Below are 21,660 nucleotides of genomic sequence, written 5' to 3' on the forward strand. Positions count from 1 at the left end.
AACGAGATTTTCAATGGGTTTCAACACTGGATTGATGAAGTGGCCTCTATCTCTAGCATTGCGTTTCAATCCAAATGTCTTCGGAGATGATGAAGGAGTAGGAGAAAGAATGTTGTGGTCAAGATCCTTGCATAAATCATCTATGCTTGAGCAATCCCAATTCGTATTATTGAATGTGTTGCTTTCTTGCGTGTTGGTGTGAGCTGCCATGGTTGATTGATACTCAAACAAAACAATTAAATTGAAAGACAAGTTTGTTTGTTGGTAATAAATAAATGTAATAAATCGTAACTTATATATATATATATATATATATATATATATATATATATATATATATATATATATATATATATATATATATATATATATAGGCTTCAATATAGCATTAGATTTGAAGTAGCAAAGTTTTTCACAAGAAAGGGGGGGTTTGAATTGTGACCCTTTTAAAATTTAAACTCAAGTCACAAAATAAATAGTTAGTGATAAAATTATTTGTGCTCAGTGAGATCGTTCTAAGAATGATCTGTGCTGTGTAAAAACAGTTGCAGAAAATAAAAGTTTAAGGGAAAGAAGATAAACACAAAGAGTTATCCTGGTTCACCCCTAATCTTTGGGTTACGTCCAGTCCCCACCTCCTGTGAGTTTGTCCACTAGAATCACTTAAAAGTTACAGATCCAATACTTACAAATTCACCTTGATCTTGACCTAAGATCAACAACTTACCAAAGCTCCTAGAGCTTTGAACTTTCCTAGTCAACTTGACCAATCAACACTCAATCAATAGTCACGTATTGACTTGAGCAATTACAATATAGATGATTTGTTTCTAAGCTTGATTTCAGACTCACTATAAAAGAGAAGCTTAGATGAAAGCACTCTAAAGAGATTGGAACTCAGATTATGATACAAAAGAGTGACTTAAAAAGGACTTTGAGCTAAAGAGATTGAATGGGATTTATATCACTTGAATTGCTTGAAAAAACTTGCTCTTTCCCTTGGACTTGATTGCCTTTTATAGATGCTTGCTTGAGATTGAAGCTTGGCCTTCAAGTATATCAGTTAGAGAGTAAAATAGAGCTGTTACTCAGTGCTCTATATGCAGCAGACAACTTCTGCATAATGTGCAGATTCTCTGTTCAGTCTTGGAACAGTCTTGATTTCCTTTTGGCTTTGATCCATAAGATCCAAATAAGTATGAGCTGTTGCCAAGTGTATATGAGTTGTTTCTTACATCCTTCCACTGTCATGTATCAGATATAGCCGTTTGGATGCTCAGAAAAGGACTCATGACAGTTGGAGATGGTTTTAAAAAACTGTGTGCAGGATCAGTCTTGCATTGGTCTTGAAACAGTCTTGACTGCACCAGCAAATAAGATGAACCTTCATCCTTCCTTCCTTGTGGTGTGCAGCTGTTAGATAGCTCTAAGGACTGATCAGTAGTAGCCTTAGCAAGAGAATAAAACCAGCTGGAATAGTACAATAGCATATGAGACAAAATTGTACTTCTATGACAAGCCATGGAAGAATGTTCCATTTGTGTACTTTGCATAAGTACAATACAACTCATAGTTAAAATCTGGTTGTTCCTTTGTGATTGGTCCATGATATTATATCAGATGTATTCATTGGTTGGCCAATACCACAATTGATCAAGCTCATGGTTTTCTTCATGATATGTGACTAGGAAAGCATATACTTAAATTCCATCACATGTTGTTGATCCCAAAAGAGATTATCTCCTGTAGTGATTTGGTCCATAAATCCATTGTAAAGTGCTTATTTGTTTTGTTCTTAGTTGACTTGAAAAACCAGAAAGCACTTATTCCAAAACGTGCTTATTTGTCAAAACTGCAGTCTGTCTGCTAAGAATGTTCTTAGAATGGTCTTGAAACAGCTTTGCAGGATTTTTACTTTGCAAGTGGTTTGTTAGAATCTATTTAATCTTATGCCACTCAAAAGCACTTGTTAGATAACAAAATGATCAGAATCATTTAAAATATAATTAAAGATGTTTGTAATCTTTAAAACATCAAAAGTGGATTTTGCCTCAACAATCTCCCCCTTTTTGATGATGACAAACTTCTTTAATTTAGATTTTAAAAATGATTTCTGATTTAATCAAATGATAAATGTACTAGTGTTTTTATCAAAAAACTCCCCCTCAATTTATGCATTCAATTTCAAATTATCAAGATAAAATTGAGCAAGATAAAAAATCTGAATCATAACACATCCTTAATCATTCAAACTTCAAATAAGCATTACAAATCATGTGTTCAGCAGGATTAGGATCAAAAGATGATTCAGAACATTTTAAAGACAGATGCTTAAGACTTAGATTACATAATGCTAGAAGTTCTATCCTAAGATTAAAACTTCCTACAATATCTAGTCATCAAAAGTTTTTAAAATTTAAACACAGTACACAAAACAAACACAATACATAAGCAGAAATATTAAAAATCCTAGCATTCTTGAAACAAGCTTCTTCTTCTTTTTCTCCCCCTTTTGTCATCACAAAAAGTGGAGGGACTGCAAAGGTTATTAAGGAGACACAGTAGGGCTGGAAGCATCAGATGATGGATCATTCTCTGGCTGAGGGAATTCAGGAATGTGTGGAGGAGAATGAGCTGGAGGATGAGGGATATTGAGAAGAGGACAAACATGATCACAGAGCCAGGTGCGATAGTTTTGTTGTTCAAGCATGATATGCATAAGCAGATTGTTCTGCTGCATCATAGCTTCCAAAATCTTGGTGGTTTCTCTCTTGGTTTTGGAAACATCCTTTTCCATTTTGGTTCTCTTAGGTCTGGTGCTAGGACCAGCAGCAGCAGGATTATCAGCAGGTGGAGCAGCATCTTCAATGTTTTGACCAGAGGAGCAAAAGGATTTTAGTGAGCCAAAGTGTGGTGGAAAGGAGGGTAATGAATTTCCAGCAGAGTACAAGGGAATTTGAATTTGGGGAGGTTCAGGACTTGGAATTTTAAGCAGGCTCTTAAGAAAATCAGAGCTGGATTGAGAATCATAGAATGGTGGAGAGAAAAGAGCTTTGTTGGTGAATCTTGGATTGGTGGATAATCCTTCAAGAACATGTGCAGCATTTTGGGAAAGAGTGGGTTGGTTGCTTAATCCAAAGCTTGAGTCAAAGCCTAGTGAAACATCAAGATTAACAAAAGGAACAGAAATTGTTGGAGTAGGTTCCAAACTGAGATTTGCAGAGGAAGCAAGGTTGAGAACGTTCTCAGACTGTTCTATAATACCAGTAGCAGTTAAATTTTTGTCAGCTTCAAAAACTTCTCTCTTTCTTTTCTCACCTACAGTAGGTTCATCAGCTGCTTTCTTCATGTGAGATAAGTTTTTCAAATCAAATACTTTAGAGTTGTTAAAACTCTTTTCCTTCTTGAGTTCTACCTTGCATTCTCTAAAAACCTTGGTCAGATGCATTCCATAGGGTAGAGTGATTTTCTTAGAACCAGAAGATGCAGCCTCTATCATGTTGTGAATGATAACATAGGGTAGGTTCAGCTTTTTCCCAGTTCCCAGATGATGCATCACCATTAAATCTCCATCATAAACCTTCTCTCTAGTTCCTATTCTTGGAAAGATATGGTTTTGGACCATATTGAATAACACTTTGTATTCGGTTTTCAGGTAAGAAGCAGGTGGTTGAGGTAATTTTGCACCTTCAGCAACAAACATCTCCTGAATTAAATCCTCCTTTTTAACTTGAGCTTCAGAGTACCAAGTGTCTCCAATCAATTTGGCTCCATCAATGGGTAGATTGAGATACTTTCCTAAGATCTCAGGGGTTAGTTTGATTTCAACATTCCTAAGGGTTGACTTAATTAGATCATTCTCAGGATCAACTTTGGCATTGAAATAGAAAGCTTGAACTACTCTAGGGTAAACAGTTTCTCTCATTCTAAACAGGTGAGTCCAACCCTGTGATTCAGTAAGCTTCATCACATCAATACCCCCACTAGCTAGGTTTGCAAAATCATAATACCTACAGCTAGGGACAGGTTTCCCATTCCAGAATAAATCAAAATCTTCTCTTTCAGAGTAGTGAATAAGAGGGATTACCATGTTCTTGGGCAGTAGTTGAGTCAAAGTTGGTTCTTCAATTTCTGGAGATTTCCCTTTTTCTCCATTATCATCTGAGTTCTTCTTAGCTTCTTCTTCTTCAGAGCTTGAAGTTTTTCCTTTTTCAGCAACATATTTTTCCAGATGATCAAGAAATGCTTTGCTTGGAGTTCTTGTTTTGACAGGAGCAGATTTGGTGGTTTGAATTGATTTGGACGGTTCAACAATTTGGGATAAGGGTTTGGTGTGACGAGTGAGAGAGGTGGTTTCCAATTCTTCAGAGTCACTATCATTTACTTCATAAATGGTGTTGTCTATGACAGGTTTCTTAGTTCCACCACTAGATAACAATCTAGCTGATCTTCTTACTTGAGGGATTTTGGTTGATTTGGATTTGGATTTTGTGTAAACAATGAAGGGTTTTGGAACAGTATTAGAGGGTTGAGGGTTTGATTTTGACACATCTTCCTGAGACAGTTTCATGATTGTTTCAGCAATAATCTTCTCAGCATTTCCTAATTCCACTGAGGAATTTGTTGGATTTTGTTGGTTAATTTCCGTATCAGAGTTAGGAGCGGTTGTGAATCGTTCAGAGATGGTTTCAGAGATGGGAGAAGGAGGTGGAACAGGCGGTTGTGATGGTGATTCAGTTTCAGTGGTTGGAGGAGGAATGGGAGCAGGGACACGACCGGTGTTCTTGGTTCTAGCCATTGCGAAACTTTTGAAGGAGATGGATGAGTGAAGAAGTAACGGTTACAAAGTGATTTTAAGGAGAGAAGATAAGAGAAACTGTCTTGAGAATGCTAAGAGTGGAGTAGGTGTACTTGAGTACACTATTTGTCTTGGGACTCTAAGAAAACCTAACTAGTTCTTACACTAATTGTACTTGTCTATTAATTAATACAGTAATTTAAAAAGTGTAGGGAGTACTACCGGTTTTCATACATTTATTACCTTCACATACTTAAATGAATTTTTTAATTAAAGGTGAGCAAGTGTTTTTAGACCTAAAACAAAGAACGTTCTAAGACTGTTCTTCAGATAGGACATTTCGTAATTTTTAATTTTTCTTTAATGAAATTGAAACGTTCTTCAACCAATGGTTTAGTAAAAATGTCAGCTAACTGGTTTTCAGTATCAACAAAGGTTAATTCAACTTCCTTTTTATTAACATGATCTCTAATGAAATGGTGTTTAATTTCAATATGTTTTGATCTTGAATGCTGAATAGGGTTTTTTGATAAATTGATAGTACTAGTATTATCACATAAAATTTTAATATTTGTGTACCTTAATGAGAAGTCTTCAAGTTGGTTTTTGATCCAAATCACTTGAGAGCAACAATTTGCAGCAGACACATATTCTGCTTCAGTTGTTGAAAGTGCTATGGTATTTTGTTTTCTGCAACACCAACTTACAAGTGCTTCTCCAAGAAATTGACATGCTCCACTTGTGCTTTTTCTTTCCAATTTATCCCCAGCATAGTCAGCATCACAATATGCTATAAGATCAAAATGTGAACCCTTTTTGTACCATAGACCAGTATCTGGTGTTCCCACCAAGTATCTAAAAATTCTTTTGACAGCAGTGAGATGTGATTCTTTTGGAGATGATTGAAACCTTGCACATAACCCTACTGAGAAGACAATGTCTGGTCTACTTGCAGTCAAATAAAGGAGTGATCCAATCATTCCTCTATATTCCTTTTCAGATACATCCTTTCCTTTTTCATCTTTGTCTAGACTTGTTGATGGATGCATTGGTGTAGGCATAATTTTAGCCTCATTCATCTTAAACTTTTTGAGGAGATCTTTGACATATTTTTCTTGACTTATAAAGATTCCTTCTTCAAGTTGTTTGATTTGAAGACCCAAAAAGAATCTAAGTTCTCCCATCATACTCATCTCAAATTCACTTTGCATGAGGGTTGAGAATTCTTCACACATTGTTTCATTTGTAGCTCCAAAGATGATATCATCAACATAAACTTGAACTACTAAAAGATCATTTTGGTTTTCCTTTCTAAAAAGTGTGGTATCTATTTTTCCTCTAGAAAAACCATTGTTTAAAAGGAAAGTGCTTAATCTTTCATACCATGCTCTTGGAGCTTGCTTAAGCCCATAAAGAGCTTTAGTTAGCTTAAAAACATGATCTGGTCTATGTTGATCAATAAAACCAGGTGGTTGATGAACATAGACTTCTTCATTTAAAAATCCATTTAGAAAAGCACTTTTGACATCCATTTGAAAAAGTTTTAAACATTTATGAGATGCATATGCAAGTAGTATTCTAATTGCCTCTAACCTGGCCACTGGTGCAAATGTTTCATCATAATCAATGCCTTCTTGTTGATTATATCCTTGAGCCACAAGTCTTGCCTTGTTCCTTATAACTTTTCCTTCTTCATCAAGTTTATTCCTAAAGACCCATTTAGTACCAATGATTGAATTTTCTTGAGGTTTAGGTACTAGCTTCCAAACTTCATTTCTTTCAAATTGCAGAAGCTCTTCCTTCATAGCTTCAATCCATGATTCATCTATAATTGCTTCATCTATGGATTTTGGTTCTATTTGAGAAATCATAGCTAGATTGTTTTCTTTATTCTGAGTAGCTCTTCTTGTTCTTACACCATCTGCTGTACTTCCAATGATTTGTTCTTGTGGATGATAATTGACCATTTTCCATGTCCTTGGAGGAGCTTGTGGGGATTCTTCTATTTCATTAGTTTTCCTTTTCTGATTTGTAGTTTCCTCTTCCTCATCAGCAGTTATGGTTGTTTGTTCCTCAAACTCATCAAACTTTACATGCATGCTTTCTTCCATAGCTTGAGTTCTTAGGTTATAAATTCTATATGCTTTTGAAGTTAAAGAATATCCTAAGAATATTCCTTTGTCTGATTTTGAGTCAAACTTACCCAGATTATCTCTAATATTAAGAATGTAGCAGTAGCAGCCAAAAATATGAAAATATGATATGTTAGGTTTTTTATCCTTCCAGATTTCATAAGGTGTTTTCTTTAAAACTTTTCTAATAGTTACTCTGTTCAAGATATAGCAAGCAGTGTTTATGGCTTCAGCCCAAAAATACTTTTCCACATTTGATTCATTTATCATAGTTCTTGCCATTTCTTGTAGAGTTCTATTTTTTCTCTCTACAACTCCATTTTGTTGTGGAGTTCTAGGACAAGAAAAATTATGAGAAATACCATTTTCATTAAAAAAGGTTTCAAACAGAGAGTTTTCAAATTCACCTCCATGATCACTTCTAATGGAGATAATTTTTGTTTCTTTTTCATTTTGAACTTTTAAGCAAAAGTTTTTGAAAGCTTCAAAAGAGTCATCTTTTTGTTTTAAAAACAACACCCAAGTAAATCTGGAATAATCATCTACAATAACAAAACCATAATTCTTACCTCCAAGGCTTGTGGTTCTGACTGGTCCAAACAAGTCTATGTGAAGTAGTTCAAGAGGTCTTTTGGTTGAAATAAATTCCTTTATTTTAAAACTACTTTTTACCTGTTTTCCTCTTGCACAAGATTCACATAACTTATCATTATCAAAGCTTATCTTTGGTAATCCTCTTACTAGATCAAGTTTAGAAAGTTTTGAAATGGTTTTCATACTTATATGTCCTGCCCTTTTGTGCCAAATCCACTTGTCTCTTTCAAGAGACACAAAACATGATTCATCAGGGAGTTCATCTAAGTATATGATATAAACATTTTTCTTTCTTGATCCATTGAAAAGAATTTTGTCAGAAGATGAGTGTTTGATTTCACATGTATCAGGTTTAAATATAACCTCAAAACCATTGTCACATAATTGACTAATGCTTATTAAGTTATGTTTAAGACCTTCTACATAATGGACATTTTCAATTTTAGCAGAGTTTATCTTACCAATTGTACCTTTACCTTTGATAGTAGCTGTCTCATTATTACCAAAAGTAACTGATCCTCCTTCTTTCTTTTCAAAGGAAAGAAAGCTTTGTCTATCTCCAGTCATATGTCTGGAGCAGCCACTGTCCAAGTACCATGGCTTCTTCTTGACTGTGAGAAGACATTCCTGCATTTGTTTTTAGCATGCTTTTAGGTACCCATATCTTTCTGGGTCCTTGATGGTTAGTGTTATAATGACTCTTCTTAAGTTGATAAGAAGAGTTTCTAGTCTGTTTTTTAAGAATGTTCTGAGATCGTTCTGAAAAGTATTTCCTATGATAATTTTGTTGTCTAGATTTTCTATAACAAAAAGGTTCAAGATGTCCTTCCTTATGACAGTAAGAGCATTTGTATATGGGTTTATTTGGAACAAAAAGTTTCTTGTATAATTTTTGATTGTTGTAATTTTCAAAACCTAGGCCTGTTTTGCTAGAACTGCATTTTTGGGATCCTAGAATATTTTCAAAGGTTTTAGTAGACTTTACAAATTTGTTTATGTCATTTTCAAGCTTTGAAATATTTTCCTTTAGTTTTCTATTTTCTATTTGTATGTTAGGTTTGATTTGTTCCTTATGATTTTCTCTAAGTTCTTCTAATTTTCTATTATGAGCAATTTCCATGTTTTTGATTATTTCTTTTAATGTCTCATTTTCAGTTTTATATTCATCCTTTTCTTTGGAAATTTTGGTTACTTCTTCCTGAAGCTGATCATATTTTTTATTTAGAGTTAAGCTATCATAAAATAAGTTATCAAACAAATGTTCAGTTTTTTGACAAGAAGAACAAGTTTCAGCATTTACCTCGTGTGTTTCTGATCTTGTCATAAGGCATACATTTGCTTCTTGTTCCTCTTCTTCTTCTGGGAGTTCATCTAATTCATCCCAGGTTGCCATCATTGATTTCTTTGCAAAAGGTTTTTTGAGTTTTGGACAATCACTTTTGTAGTGTCCAAATTGATTGCATTCATAGCATTGAATTTTGCTCATGTCAACTTCAGATTTTGCACTACTTCTTTTATTTGGAAATGTTCTTCTCATTTGATTTCTTCTCATCATGAGTCTTTGAATTCTCCTTGAGAGTAGAGCAAATTCTTCTTCATTATCTTCATCAAGCAAGTCTTTGCTGAAAAGAATTTCTTTCTGCTGAAGACACTCTTTTGTTTGAGAGTCCAGAGCAATCATCTTTTTCTTTGGAGATTTATCCTCTTGAAGTATTGCTTCATGAGCTTTAAGAGAACCAATTAAGTCCTCCATTTTAACTTCAGAGAGAGTTTTTGACTCTGTGATGGCTGTTACTATATGCCTCCATTCTTTAGGTAGACATCTTAGTATCTTTCTTACTCTTTCATGTGTGGTGTATGTTTTTCCAAGAGAGTTGAGTTCATTTATGATGATAGTGAATCTTCCATACATCTGATCAATGGATTCATCTTCCTTCATCTCAAATAACTCAAACTTTCTTACACCAATATCAATTCTTGTTTCTTTGACACGACTGGTTCCTTCATGATGAGTTTTGAGAGTATCCCACATTTCTTTAGCAGTTTTGCATTGCATGATCCTGTCATATTCTTCCCTGCACAAAGCACTTTTAATAAATAATTGAGCTTTAGTATTTAAAAGTACCCTGTCTGCTTCAGTGGTTGTCCATTTAGCTTGAGGCTTTGGAGTGGTAGAATCTTTTGCCAATGGTGTGTATTCTCCATTTTCAATCACTGACCACATGTAGTTATCTTGTGATCTTAGGAATAGCTCCATTTTATCTTTCCAGTAGTAGTAGTCATTTCCTTCAAATAGTGGTGGCCTAGTTGATGATCCACCTTCTGAAATAAACTTTGCAGGTTTTGACATACTTCCTTCCTGAATCTTTTCCTCTAAGCACTTGTTAGATGCTCAACCTTTAGAGGCAGAGCTCTGATGCCAATTGAAGTAGCAAAGTTTTTCACAAGAAAGGGGGGGTTTGAATTGTGACCCTTTTAAAATTTAAACTCAAGTCACAAAATAAATAGTTAGTGATAAAATTATTTGTGCTCAGTGAGATCGTTCTAAGAATGATCTGTGCTGTGTAAAAACAGTTGCAGAAAATAAAAGTTTAAGGGAAAGAAGATAAACACAAAGAGTTATCCTGGTTCACCCCTAATCTTTGGGTTACGTCCAGTCCCCACCTCCTGTGAGTTTGTCCACTAGAATCACTTAAAAGTTACAGATCCAATACTTACAAATTCACCTTGATCTTGACCTAAGATCAACAACTTACCAAAGCTCCTAGAGCTTTGAACTTTCCTAGTCAACTTGACCAATCAACACTCAATCAATAGTCACGTATTGACTTGAGCAATTACAATATAGATGATTTGTTTCTAAGCTTGATTTCAGACTCACTATAAAAGAGAAGCTTAGATGAAAGCACTCTAAAGAGATTGGAACTCAGATTATGATACAAAAGAGTGACTTAAAAAGGACTTTGAGCTAAAGAGATTGAATGGGATTTATATCACTTGAATTGCTTGAAAAAACTTGCTCTTTCCCTTGGACTTGATTGCCTTTTATAGATGCTTGCTTGAGATTGAAGCTTGGCCTTCAAGTATATCAGTTAGAGAGTAAAATAGAGCTGTTACTCAGTGCTCTATATGCAGCAGACAACTTCTGCATAATGTGCAGATTCTCTGTTCAGTCTTGGAACAGTCTTGATTTCCTTTTGGCTTTGATCCATAAGATCCAAATAAGTATGAGCTGTTGCCAAGTGTATATGAGTTGTTTCTTACATCCTTCCACTGTCATGTATCAGATATAGCCGTTTGGATGCTCAGAAAAGGACTCATGACAGTTGGAGATGGTTTTAAAAAACTGTGTGCAGGATCAGTCTTGCATTGGTCTTGAAACAGTCTTGACTGCACCAGCAAATAAGATGAACCTTCATCCTTCCTTCCTTGTGGTGTGCAGCTGTTAGATAGCTCTAAGGACTGATCAGTAGTAGCCTTAGCAAGAGAATAAAACCAGCTGGAATAGTACAATAGCATATGAGACAAAATTGTACTTCTATGACAAGCCATGGAAGAATGTTCCATTTGTGTACTTTGCATAAGTACAATACAACTCATAGTTAAAATCTGGTTGTTCCTTTGTGATTGGTCCATGATATTATATCAGATGTATTCATTGGTTGGCCAATACCACAATTGATCAAGCTCATGGTTTTCTTCATGATATGTGACTAGGAAAGCATATACTTAAATTCCATCACATGTTGTTGATCCCAAAAGAGATTATCTCCTGTAGTGATTTGGTCCATAAATCCATTGTAAAGTGCTTATTTGTTTTGTTCTTAGTTGACTTGAAAAACCAGAAAGCACTTATTCCAAAACGTGCTTATTTGTCAAAACTGCAGTCTGTCTGCTAAGAATGTTCTTAGAATGGTCTTGAAACAGCTTTGCAGGATTTTTACTTTGCAAGTGGTTTGTTAGAATCTATTTAATCTTATGCCACTCAAAAGCACTTGTTAGATAACAAAATGATCAGAATCATTTAAAATATAATTAAAGATGTTTGTAATCTTTAAAACATCAAAAGTGGATTTTGCCTCAACAAGATTTAGTTAATATTTTTAGTTAATATTTTAGGTCTAAAAGATTTAGTTTTATTTATTTTCCTAATCAATCTTTTTTTATCTCAAACAAATCAAATCTTTTAGTTTTTAGGACTAAAATATTTAGTTTATTTATTTTACAAATCAATTTTTTTTATCTCAAACAAATCAAATCTTTAGGACTAAAAGATTTAGTTTTATTTAAATCAAATCTTTAGAACTAAAAGATTTAGTTTTATTTATTTCCCAAATCAAATCTTTTTTTTTTTTTTTAATTTTCCGAACCAATTTAATTAGTTGATTCAGTGATGATCGACACTGAACTCTGTAGGTGGAATCACGGTTCGATTCCCACAACTCCGATCCGGAGGGCTGTAACCACTTGATGCTAGAACTGACCCCTGAACCAAATTAAACTGGTGGTAAAAGCAAAAAAAAAATCAATCCTTTTAGAATAAAAAAAAGTATAAATCAATTTTTACCGTCAAAAAATTATAAATCAATTTTTAATTGTTTTTACAAATCAATTCATTTAGTAAAAAAATTAATAAATCAAATCTTTTAGTCATAAAATATTAGAGAAAATGGAATATGCACCGACATTGTAAAATAATTTTACACTGTCAACCAATACCAACTATATTTTACGCCACATCACTCTACTTTCTCGATATGACATGACAAAATGATAATTATGTATTAGACGATTGTATAAAAATATTTTACACCGTACGTGTATATTCATTAAACTCAAAATATTAACAAAGTACGGATTTTGAAGTGTTACTTACGCATGAGGGAACGTGGCAAGAGCTACGAAAGAAACAGGATAAGGATTTTTTTTGATAAAATAAGGACCAAACTTATGGACAGTTCCATATACACAATTTTTATTGTGCTAGATACATGGAGAAAGTTTTTTTTTTTTTCTTTTTTTAATTAAAAAATATAAATAACTACCTTTTTGTGAGAGGAACAGGAAAAACAAAAATGTATATAATAACAAAGTGTGCAACACTGAGAAAGAGAAAAAGAGGGAAATGAGTTGAAGCGAACCAAACCAATCTCATCAAATCAATGGCGCCAACTTCATTACCTCTCAATTTGAACTTCAAGGTAACTGCCACCGCCACCAACCTTCCAGAGCTACCGGAGAAAATCCGCAACTCAAGAGTATTGGTCCTCGGCGGAACAGGTCGTGTCGGAGGATCAACCGCCACCGCACTCTCCAATCTCTGCCCCGATCTTCGGATTATCGTCGCTGGCCGAAACATGTAAGTGCAATGTGCTTCTACAAACGTTCCTCTTAACACTCTCTCCAATGTGATAAAATCTAACCGTGCGTGCGTGTGTGTAATAATGTAACAGAGAGAAAGGTGAAGCTCTCGTTGCAAAACTCTCGGAGGCAATTCAGGTTTCGCACGTGTCGGTATCAACGATGTCAATTCATTGGAAACTGCTTTGAAAGGTGAAATTACAATTTCAATCTTAACATTTGATCTGTGTGCGCCTTGAACTTATAACGAATAAGCTGACCAATAGTTGAAAAACTAATGGATTGAATTTGTAATGTTTGCTAAATATGAACCAACAAAAATAAAGTATTTTTCAATTAATATTTAATTTGTTTTCAATTAAGATAAGCTATAACGAGAGAGAAAAAATGATAAGTATAAGTTCAACGCTACCTGAAACATTTTATCAGATAACGCAATAAGCTAGCAAAAAAAAAGGCTATATGTTGGTGGGAAATTTTTTATAGAAATAACTTGCAACATAAGCACTTATTTGAATAACACTTATGAAGTTATGCTGTAAGTGCTTAATTAAGTTGTTTATCCAAATATGACATAAATTGAATTCGATTATGGACGTTGTTGATGCCAATTATATAGTGTTAGATTACCTTTGCAGGTGTGGATCTTGTAGTTCATGCCGCTGGTCCTTTTCAACAGACAGAAAAATGTAGCGTTCTTGAAGCTGCCATTAATACCAAGGTATCTTATATTATCTTTTCAATCAACAATTAGCAGTTTAAAAAATCCCTCTACATTATTGTAATTTTTTGGCCACTGTTTGAGTTGTCATCCTCCTGTGTTTTCCTTGTCCATCTTTGACCCTGTTGTTTCAATCAATCTAACACAAATTGCTCTCACTTACTAGATGGGGTCAAGTTTTTATACTGGATGCTCTCTCTAGAATAGATACAAGGCTGCTGATGCACGTGAGGCAGAAAACATCGTAGAAACTGGAAAGAGTTACCCCACGGTTACAACATGCCAATTGTGCAGTTGTACTATCTGCTGTTAAGGTGTGATTTCACTCCTCACCTGTAACTCGTTATCTTGCAGACCATGTGTCAATATTAATGCATGGCTAATTACATTCTACATGGTGTGCTAAGCTAACCACAGTTTATAATTACATGTAGATGATCCTTCAGCAAATGGAGCTCATCACCAGTACTGATGTGGTCTGGAATCTTTGCAAAAAGATGGCTCCTCCTCTTGTGACATTACTCTCTCGGAAGAACCTGAGATACAATATGTTGTAATGTTTCCCTGCGAAATATCAATCTTATTGTACAAAGAAGACCGACAATTTTCGCACATGAAATTAAGGTATTGATCTAAATTTTATTTTGTGAACATGTCAGTGAGTTCTGAATTTATTCTTTTATTTTAGATGCAAAATGATTATGATAATGGACCTCCTGACTATTCTATCAGTAGGTGTTCTTCTGCAAATACAATGACCCTATATATGTATGTGAAAATGGAGAAATTAGTAATCATGATAAAGCTTGCTTCAGACCGAAATATAGACCAGGTAAGCTTTGTATTATACAGCTTTCAGTTCAATATTTTCCTCTCCTCCCTAGTTTTTCATTTTGTTTTGTTAAAAGTTAGCTCCACGGTGATTTCAGTGAACACCGCACAACTTTTTCCGACCTGAGATGTGTTCGTCATTTATCATGTTCCGTGGAAAAGATTCATTCATTAGCGATTTTAACTCTGTTCCTGTTTTAGTTATCTGTTTTGGAGGATATCTGCAATGAAATATCTTCTTCCATAAAAAAAACACGTTATCGTGCTACACTGATGAGGCTTTGTCATGAACCCAATGAAACTAATTGGTAAATCGATTCAAACAAATGAAAATCAATGAACAATTTTATTGAATGATCAAGAAAAGAAGAGAGGCTTCTCGACCAAGGGTTTCCTTTCGCCAACGATTTCTGTATATACACGAACTTTCTAATCCACACAATGAATCTTTTATACCATTTATCTCTAATGAGTCTCTCCTAACTAGCCAAATTCCCTTACTAATTCTAACTACTTCAACTCCCCTTTATTCTTTATCCTAAGACTCGCCTTTCGTTTACTAATTTGACACAGAACTGCAGCTTTACAATGTGCATTGATACACGAACTTTATTTGAACATTTGTTTCGTTTTGCAGATATGAGTCCATAATTGCAACTCTTTATGAGAGCTTAGACACCTTGGATGAGCCCGAAGCCAAGGTATGTTTTCTGAGTGCATTTGTAATTGACATTTTACATTAGCATACCTTTACCATCTCATCCACTTCCCTGTGTGCACAGGCATCAATGATCTGGATAATTGGTGAATATGCTGAAAGAATTGACAATGCTGACGAGCTTCTTGAAAGTTTCTTGGAAAGTTTCCCCGAAGAACCTGCACTAGTCCAACTGCAATTGCTGACAGCTACCGTCAAACTCTTCCTTAAGAAGCCAACTGAGGGCCCACAGCAGATGATTCAGGTCCTTCCACATAACACATTATTTGTTCAAATGTGTGATTTGTTTTTAGAATAATGCTAGCAACACACTCTTTAACAAACACACTCAAATACACTCTCTTTTATTGGTTGAAATTCACATGGGTCTCATAAAAAAATGTGGACCCATATAACTTTTATGGGACCCATATAAATTTTAACCAATAGAAGAGAGTGTGTTGTTAGCACTCCTCTTTTAGAGAGTGTGTTGGAGTGTGTTTGTTTTTAATGGTGTTTTTTTTAATCCCAAATGACTATATTTGGTGCTCTCTCTGTTGTTAGTATTCCTCTACCCTAGAGTTTCCTCAGATTCCTGTTCATATATTATAGATAAATTAACAAATATAGCAACATTTTTCTACCAAAATCGTGTATGACAACCCTTTTGCTATGTATGTAAATCCATTCAGTCCTTTCCCCTCTTTCTTCAATTGGTCCTAACTAGTATTTTGATCAAAATTCAGTTCTAACTAGTAAGATGGCCTATTGCTTTTCAGGTTCCACAATTGCAACCTGGAACATCAACTAGGGCACTCCTTCCTATATGATTATGTTCCAGAACATGTCTCAAGGTCCTCCTAGCTCATTTTTGCAAGTTGCCTTAAAACACAACCAGCAGCCTGTGTGGTATTTCAACGATAAAATCTTATTACATGTATTTTTTACCGGGGATGGTAGAATGGAACGTGCCACTTTCCTCGAGGTATACCATTTCATTCATTTTATCTTTTTTTGATTCTTTAATGTGTAAAATTTTCATTTTTTTTTTACTGAGATTATTTCTATACGTTATGAAGGACTAGAGTACAAAGTGAAATTTTAAACAAATTCAATAACAGCCAATTTTCATGACTAATACTTGGATGTAGAAATAGAAACCTGATCCTTTGTTGTGTTGCAGACATGGAGGTCCCTTCCGGATTCAAATGAAGTTTCCAAGGACTTCCCCTTCCCCGCTATCCTGATTGGTGGTGTGGATGCAACAGTGGAACGACTGGATTCATCAAACATATTCTTTATTGCAAAGCGCAAGAATGCGAACCAGTCAGGGACGGAACTAGGCATAGTGGAAAAGGGGCGGCCGCCACCCCAACATATATAGTATAAGACTACTATACAATCCTATGTATCACATATATTGCCACCCTTGATATTAATAAAAAAGGGTCATGCTAACCGGTGCCCCCGGACACTGGTTAAGGAAACCAAAAAAGAAAGTTTTGAAAAGAAAAGAACACTTTATAAACTTTTGAGGAGTTGATTGCACAAACTCCAATGCCAAATTACTATTTTTGCATCTTTAAACAGTGTCTCGGGGACACTGTTTAGCATTTTCCAATAAAAAAATATAGTCTGCCACCCGTGTTCTGTTTGGTCCACTCAACTCAATTTTTTATAAAGATTTATATTAGTATATATTTATAAAATAATAATATTTATTAACTATTTTAATATAATTTTTTTTTAGGTAAATTAAGAGCATTATGAGACATCATAGTGACTAGTAGACTAACTCAATAAAATGGAAGATGATTTTCTTGCAGATACTTTGACTATTTATGTAGAAAAAGATATTGCAAAGACAATCACTACTGAAGAAATTATGGAAGTGTTCTATAAAAAAAGAGGTCGAAGATAATTATTATTTCGATGGTTATATTTTGGTATGTATATGCTTTTTTAGGATATATATTTTTTTATTTTCCATTAAACTAAGGCGTATGCAATTATTAAATATTAAACTAAGGCGTATGCAATTATTAAATAGTAGAAGTTAGTTATGATTGATGTTATTTATCAAGTATTATATTTCCACCACCCTCGATGATTTTTTCTGGTTCCGTCCCTGCGAACCAGGATGTGTTTTACTTCTCAGCTAAACTGCCTCAAGGGATACCACTTTTAGTTGAGCTTACCACAGTGGTTGGAAACCCTGTGTCAAATGTGCCATCAAGACACCAAGCCCTGAAATGTCAACATTTATCTTCAAAGCCATCGAGACTCTCCGTTGTCGCCGTTTCATCCCATCTTCATCCTTTCTTTCTTTTTTACTTTTTTTGATTTACAAAGTGGAGACCTTCTTTCACATGTAGAGCACAACACACAGATGCAGAGAACTTCTAAAACTCAAGCCTTCTTTTGTTCTATACAATCACGGTATATTGGAAAATTTTCAAGCTCAAGCCTGGGTGTGGAGACCTTTCTCAGTATATATACGAAAAAAATTGTGAAAATTCTGGTGTTGCTAAAGCCACACCATACCTCTATGTAGATCCGTCCCTGCTTGTTTTGCATTTCTTTTTGAATTTAATCTTTTTTATACATTGTTTTTGTTTGTATCGTTGATAGATATTCTGAATCGATGTTGTTGAAGTTTGAAAAAAATTCACTCACTGTTTCATATATAGCTGTTGTCTTGTGGACATCATTTGTTGAGAGGTTGGATGGCTTGTAATATTTTGATATGTAAAACAATGATTACTTCTAAGCTATTAACTTTTTGTATTAGATCGTGTTCTTTGATCTTTACTTAAACCTTGGTTTAACACTATATAAATTTGTAGAAGATCAAGCAACAGAAATTAAAATTGCGTTCAGATAAATAAATATTATTTTAATTAATGAATAATTTTGTCATGGGAATTGGTCATTATCACTTGGTAAAATTTCACTTCAATGAATAACCTAATAAATAACTTAGCGTATATGTTTGGTATTGTTGTGGTGGTATATAAGAACCATTGCAATTTAGATTTTAGTGTGATTCTCCACAAGCTGCTTGCATTAGTTTTTGCAAAATCAAGGTGGGTTCACCTTTATTCTGACATACTAATATAAAACATAAAACATAGGCTTACTGTATCCAATCATGAATATACATTTTTTTTTTAAATGTACTAGTAAATGTATTTTGATTGAACTAAAACTAATCAAATGATATTCGCTAACAAGAAATAAAAATAAAAGTGATTATATAAAAAAATATGTCGATTACATTATTATATAAAAAATAAGAGAGTTTAAAACAATCATTAAACCCTTAAAATCTAAACTGAAAACTAAATTCTTCTTCAAACTTGTTAGAGAGCGAATGTAACTCTTTTAACCTTAGCAATTTTCCATTGAGCAAGGTTTTCAATTGGATTCAACACAGGATTAGTGTGATGTTTTCTGTCTCTGACATTCGACTTCTTCACATTTCTTCCAGCTAACATGGTATCATCTTTTTGAGCCACTTTAACAAGATTCCACTGATCGAGATTTTCAATGGGTTTCAACACTGGATTGATGAAGTGACCTCTATCTCTAGCATTGCGGTTCAATCCAATTCTCTTCGGAGATAATGAACGAGTTGGAGAAGAAATGTCAAGATCCTTGCATAAATCATCGATACTTGAGCAATCCCAATTTAAGATGTTGCTTTCTTGTTGGACACGTTTTGTATTGCTTGCAATTTGTGTAGCACCAAAGAAACAAGAAGAATCATTGAGACAAACCCTAGTAGCATCGGTGGTGTATGTGTTGTTTGTGTGAGCTGCCATGGTTGATTTGATACGAGGATGATGAGTTAATGAATGGAATTTAACTTTATTGCCTAGATTGGATTGTGTTTCTCAATTAGCAATTAGATTGAGCGGTTGTTGTTTGTTAATGGTAATAAATAAATGTAATAAAACACAACTTATATATATAAGCTTTGATATTGATATAACATTAGATTTAGTTAATATTTTAGGACTAAAAGATTTAGTTTTATTTATTTTCCGAATCAATCTTTTTTTATCTCAAACAAATCAAATCTTTTAGTTAATATTTTAGAACTAAAAAATTTAGTTTTATTTATTTTCGGAATCAATCTTATTTATCTCAAACAAATCAAATCTTTTAGTTAATATTTTAGGACAAAAAGATTTAGTTTTATTTATTTGTCAAATCAATTTTTTTTTTTTGGAACCAATTTAATTAGTTGATTGGCGTTGAACTCTGTAGGTGGGATTACGGTTCGATCCCCACAACTGCGATCGGGAGGGACTGTAACCACTTGATGCTAGAACTGACCCACGAACCAGATTGAACTGGTGGTAAAAGACAAACAAAAATTCTTTTTTTTTTGTTTATTTTCACCACCAGTTTAATCTGGTTCGGGGGTCAGTTCTGGCATCAAGTGGTTTCAGCCCCTTTCGAATGCAGTTGCGGGTATCGAACCGTGATCCTCCCTACCAAGTTCAAAAAATCATTTCTTTTAGAATAAAAAAAAGTATAAATCAATTTTTACAGTAAAAACAATTATAAATCAATTTTTAATTGTTTTTACAAATAAATTCATTTAGTAAAAAATTAATAAATCAAATTTTTTAATTTTTTTTTTTGAACAAGTCAAAATGAGATATATTAACACAATCAACCTCCCCAGCACAAGACGTACCGAGGTAAGCTACAATAGTTTACAAGGGGTCAGAGAAATAAAAAATCAAATCTTTTAGTCATATTAGAGAAGAAGCAATATGCACCGACAATATAAAATAATGGGTAAATGATCATTTACCCCCCTGCAAAATAAGCAAATTTTTGTTTACCCCCCTGTGCATATTTTTTTTCTGTTTACCCCCCTGTAAAAAATAAATTCTCTCATTTTGCCCCCTGGCTGTACAGCAGGATATGTGACTGTGCAAATCTGCTGACGTGGCTTGTACACATGGAAAAAATCATTTATATTTTTTAAAAAAATTCCACGTCAGATTTTTTTTTATAAAAAATAAATTTTTTTTCCTACAAAATAAAAAAACCAATTTTCTTATTTTCTTTTCCCAAAATAAAAAAAAAAAATCCTACAAATTATTTTTTTTCCTACAAAATTTTAAAAATTATATTTGTTATCCTACAAACGAATTTAAAAAAAAAAATTCCTCCCAAAATAAAAAAACGAATTTTCTTATTTTACTCCCAAAATAAAAATTTACTCCGAAATAAAGTTTATTTCCAAATTAAATATTTTAAAGATTTATTTTCAAATCTCTTTAAATTAAAAAAAAAACATAATCTTTAATTTTTAAAAACAAAACTTTATTTTTTTTTGTTAATCTCTTTGAATTAAAAAAAAAAATAGAAGAAGAAGTTTTATTTGTGTTTTCCTCTTCTACCAAAATTATATGTGATATTAAATTATGCAGCAAAAAAAATTAAGCAAAATTATGCTTCAATTCTTATGTGATATTAAATTGTGCAGCAACCTTAGCTTGTACTATATCTGCAGCACTAAATTACGCAGACAAAAATAAAGATTCTATTTTTTTTTAATTAAAAGATATTTGAAAATAAATCGTTAAATTCTTTATTTTGGGGACAAAATAAGAAAATTTAATTTTTTATTTATGCAAAAAAAGTTATTTTTGTACGAAATCTTTTATTTTTTTTTTATTTTGTAGGAAATTTTATTTTAAATTTTGGGAAAAAAAAATTCGTTTTTTTTTTGTAGGATTTTTTTTAAAAAAAAAATTATGTGACATGGAATTTAAAAAATAAATATAAATGATTTTTTCCACGTGTACAAGCCACGTCAGCAGATTTGCACAGTCACATGTCCTGCTGTACACCTAGGGGGCAAAATGAGGGAATCTATTTTTTGCAGGGGGGTAAACAGAAAAAAAATCTGCATAGGGGGGTAAACGAAAATTTGCTTATTTTGCAGGGGGTAAATGATCATTTACCCTAAAATAATTTTACACTGTCAACCAATATCAACTATGTTTTCCGCTACATCACCCCACTTTCTTAATATGACATGAAAAAATGATAATTATTTATTAGACGATCGTGTAAAAATATTTTACACCATCGGTGCATATCCATTAAATTGAAAATATCAACTAAAATAATATTTTTAAGTGCTTTAACACACTTAAGCATATCCAAACATTTTCAAAAGACTAAAAAATACAAAAACTCACTCAAACATTTTTGCTATTTGACTTTTGACTTTAAAACTTTTCTCAAAGAGTTTAGACATGAGTCATCTATGGTCGAGAACTCAAATTCTCCATAACATTTAATCAAAAGATATTGATTCTTTTCCACCTAGGAGAGTTACTGACATACTTGTTGATTTTATATCAAAGTTGGAGCCCTTCCTTATTGTGAAGCAAAGATCGATCTTCATCATGTTTGTGGTGAATTAAAGGAGTCCTAACTTAAGATGACAACTTGTCTCTTATCCTAAAAACAATCAAACAAACCACTTTATTAT

General features: G+C 33.5%; 1 protein-coding gene and 1 long non-coding RNA gene across 5 annotated transcripts; one reads left to right on the forward strand and one right to left on the reverse strand.

Moving 5' to 3' along the window:
- Positions 1-8,077: 8,077 nt before the first annotated feature.
- Positions 8,078-9,874, reverse strand: LOC123914844. The gene is made up of 2 exons (XM_045966010.1): positions 9,744-9,874; positions 8,078-9,599 (listed from the first exon to the last, which is right to left on the reverse strand). The coding sequence occupies exons 1-2, from the start codon at positions 9,872-9,874 to the stop codon at positions 8,078-8,080; spliced, it is 1,653 nt and encodes a 550-aa protein (XP_045821966.1).
- A 3,430-nt stretch (positions 9,875-13,304) lies between these two features.
- Positions 13,305-16,461, forward strand: LOC123917644. Of its 4 annotated transcripts, none has more exons than XR_006812508.1 (9): positions 13,305-13,423; positions 13,524-13,606; positions 13,773-13,920; positions 14,041-14,230; positions 14,339-14,438; positions 15,075-15,138; positions 15,220-15,399; positions 15,914-16,119; positions 16,326-16,461. It is a non-coding gene; the product is annotated as an uncharacterized LOC123917644 (long non-coding RNA). The 4 variants fall into 4 exon arrangements; XR_006812510.1 differs by having other exon boundaries at positions 13,352-13,423; positions 13,505-13,606; positions 14,342-14,438; XR_006812507.1 differs by having other exon boundaries at positions 13,353-13,423; positions 13,505-13,606.
- Positions 16,462-21,660: the final 5,199 nt, after the last annotated feature.

The sequence above is a fragment of the Trifolium pratense genome, linkage group LG3 (assembly GCF_020283565.1).
Source record: "Trifolium pratense cultivar HEN17-A07 linkage group LG3, ARS_RC_1.1, whole genome shotgun sequence".
Lineage (NCBI taxonomy): Eukaryota > Viridiplantae > Streptophyta > Magnoliopsida > Fabales > Fabaceae > Trifolium > Trifolium pratense.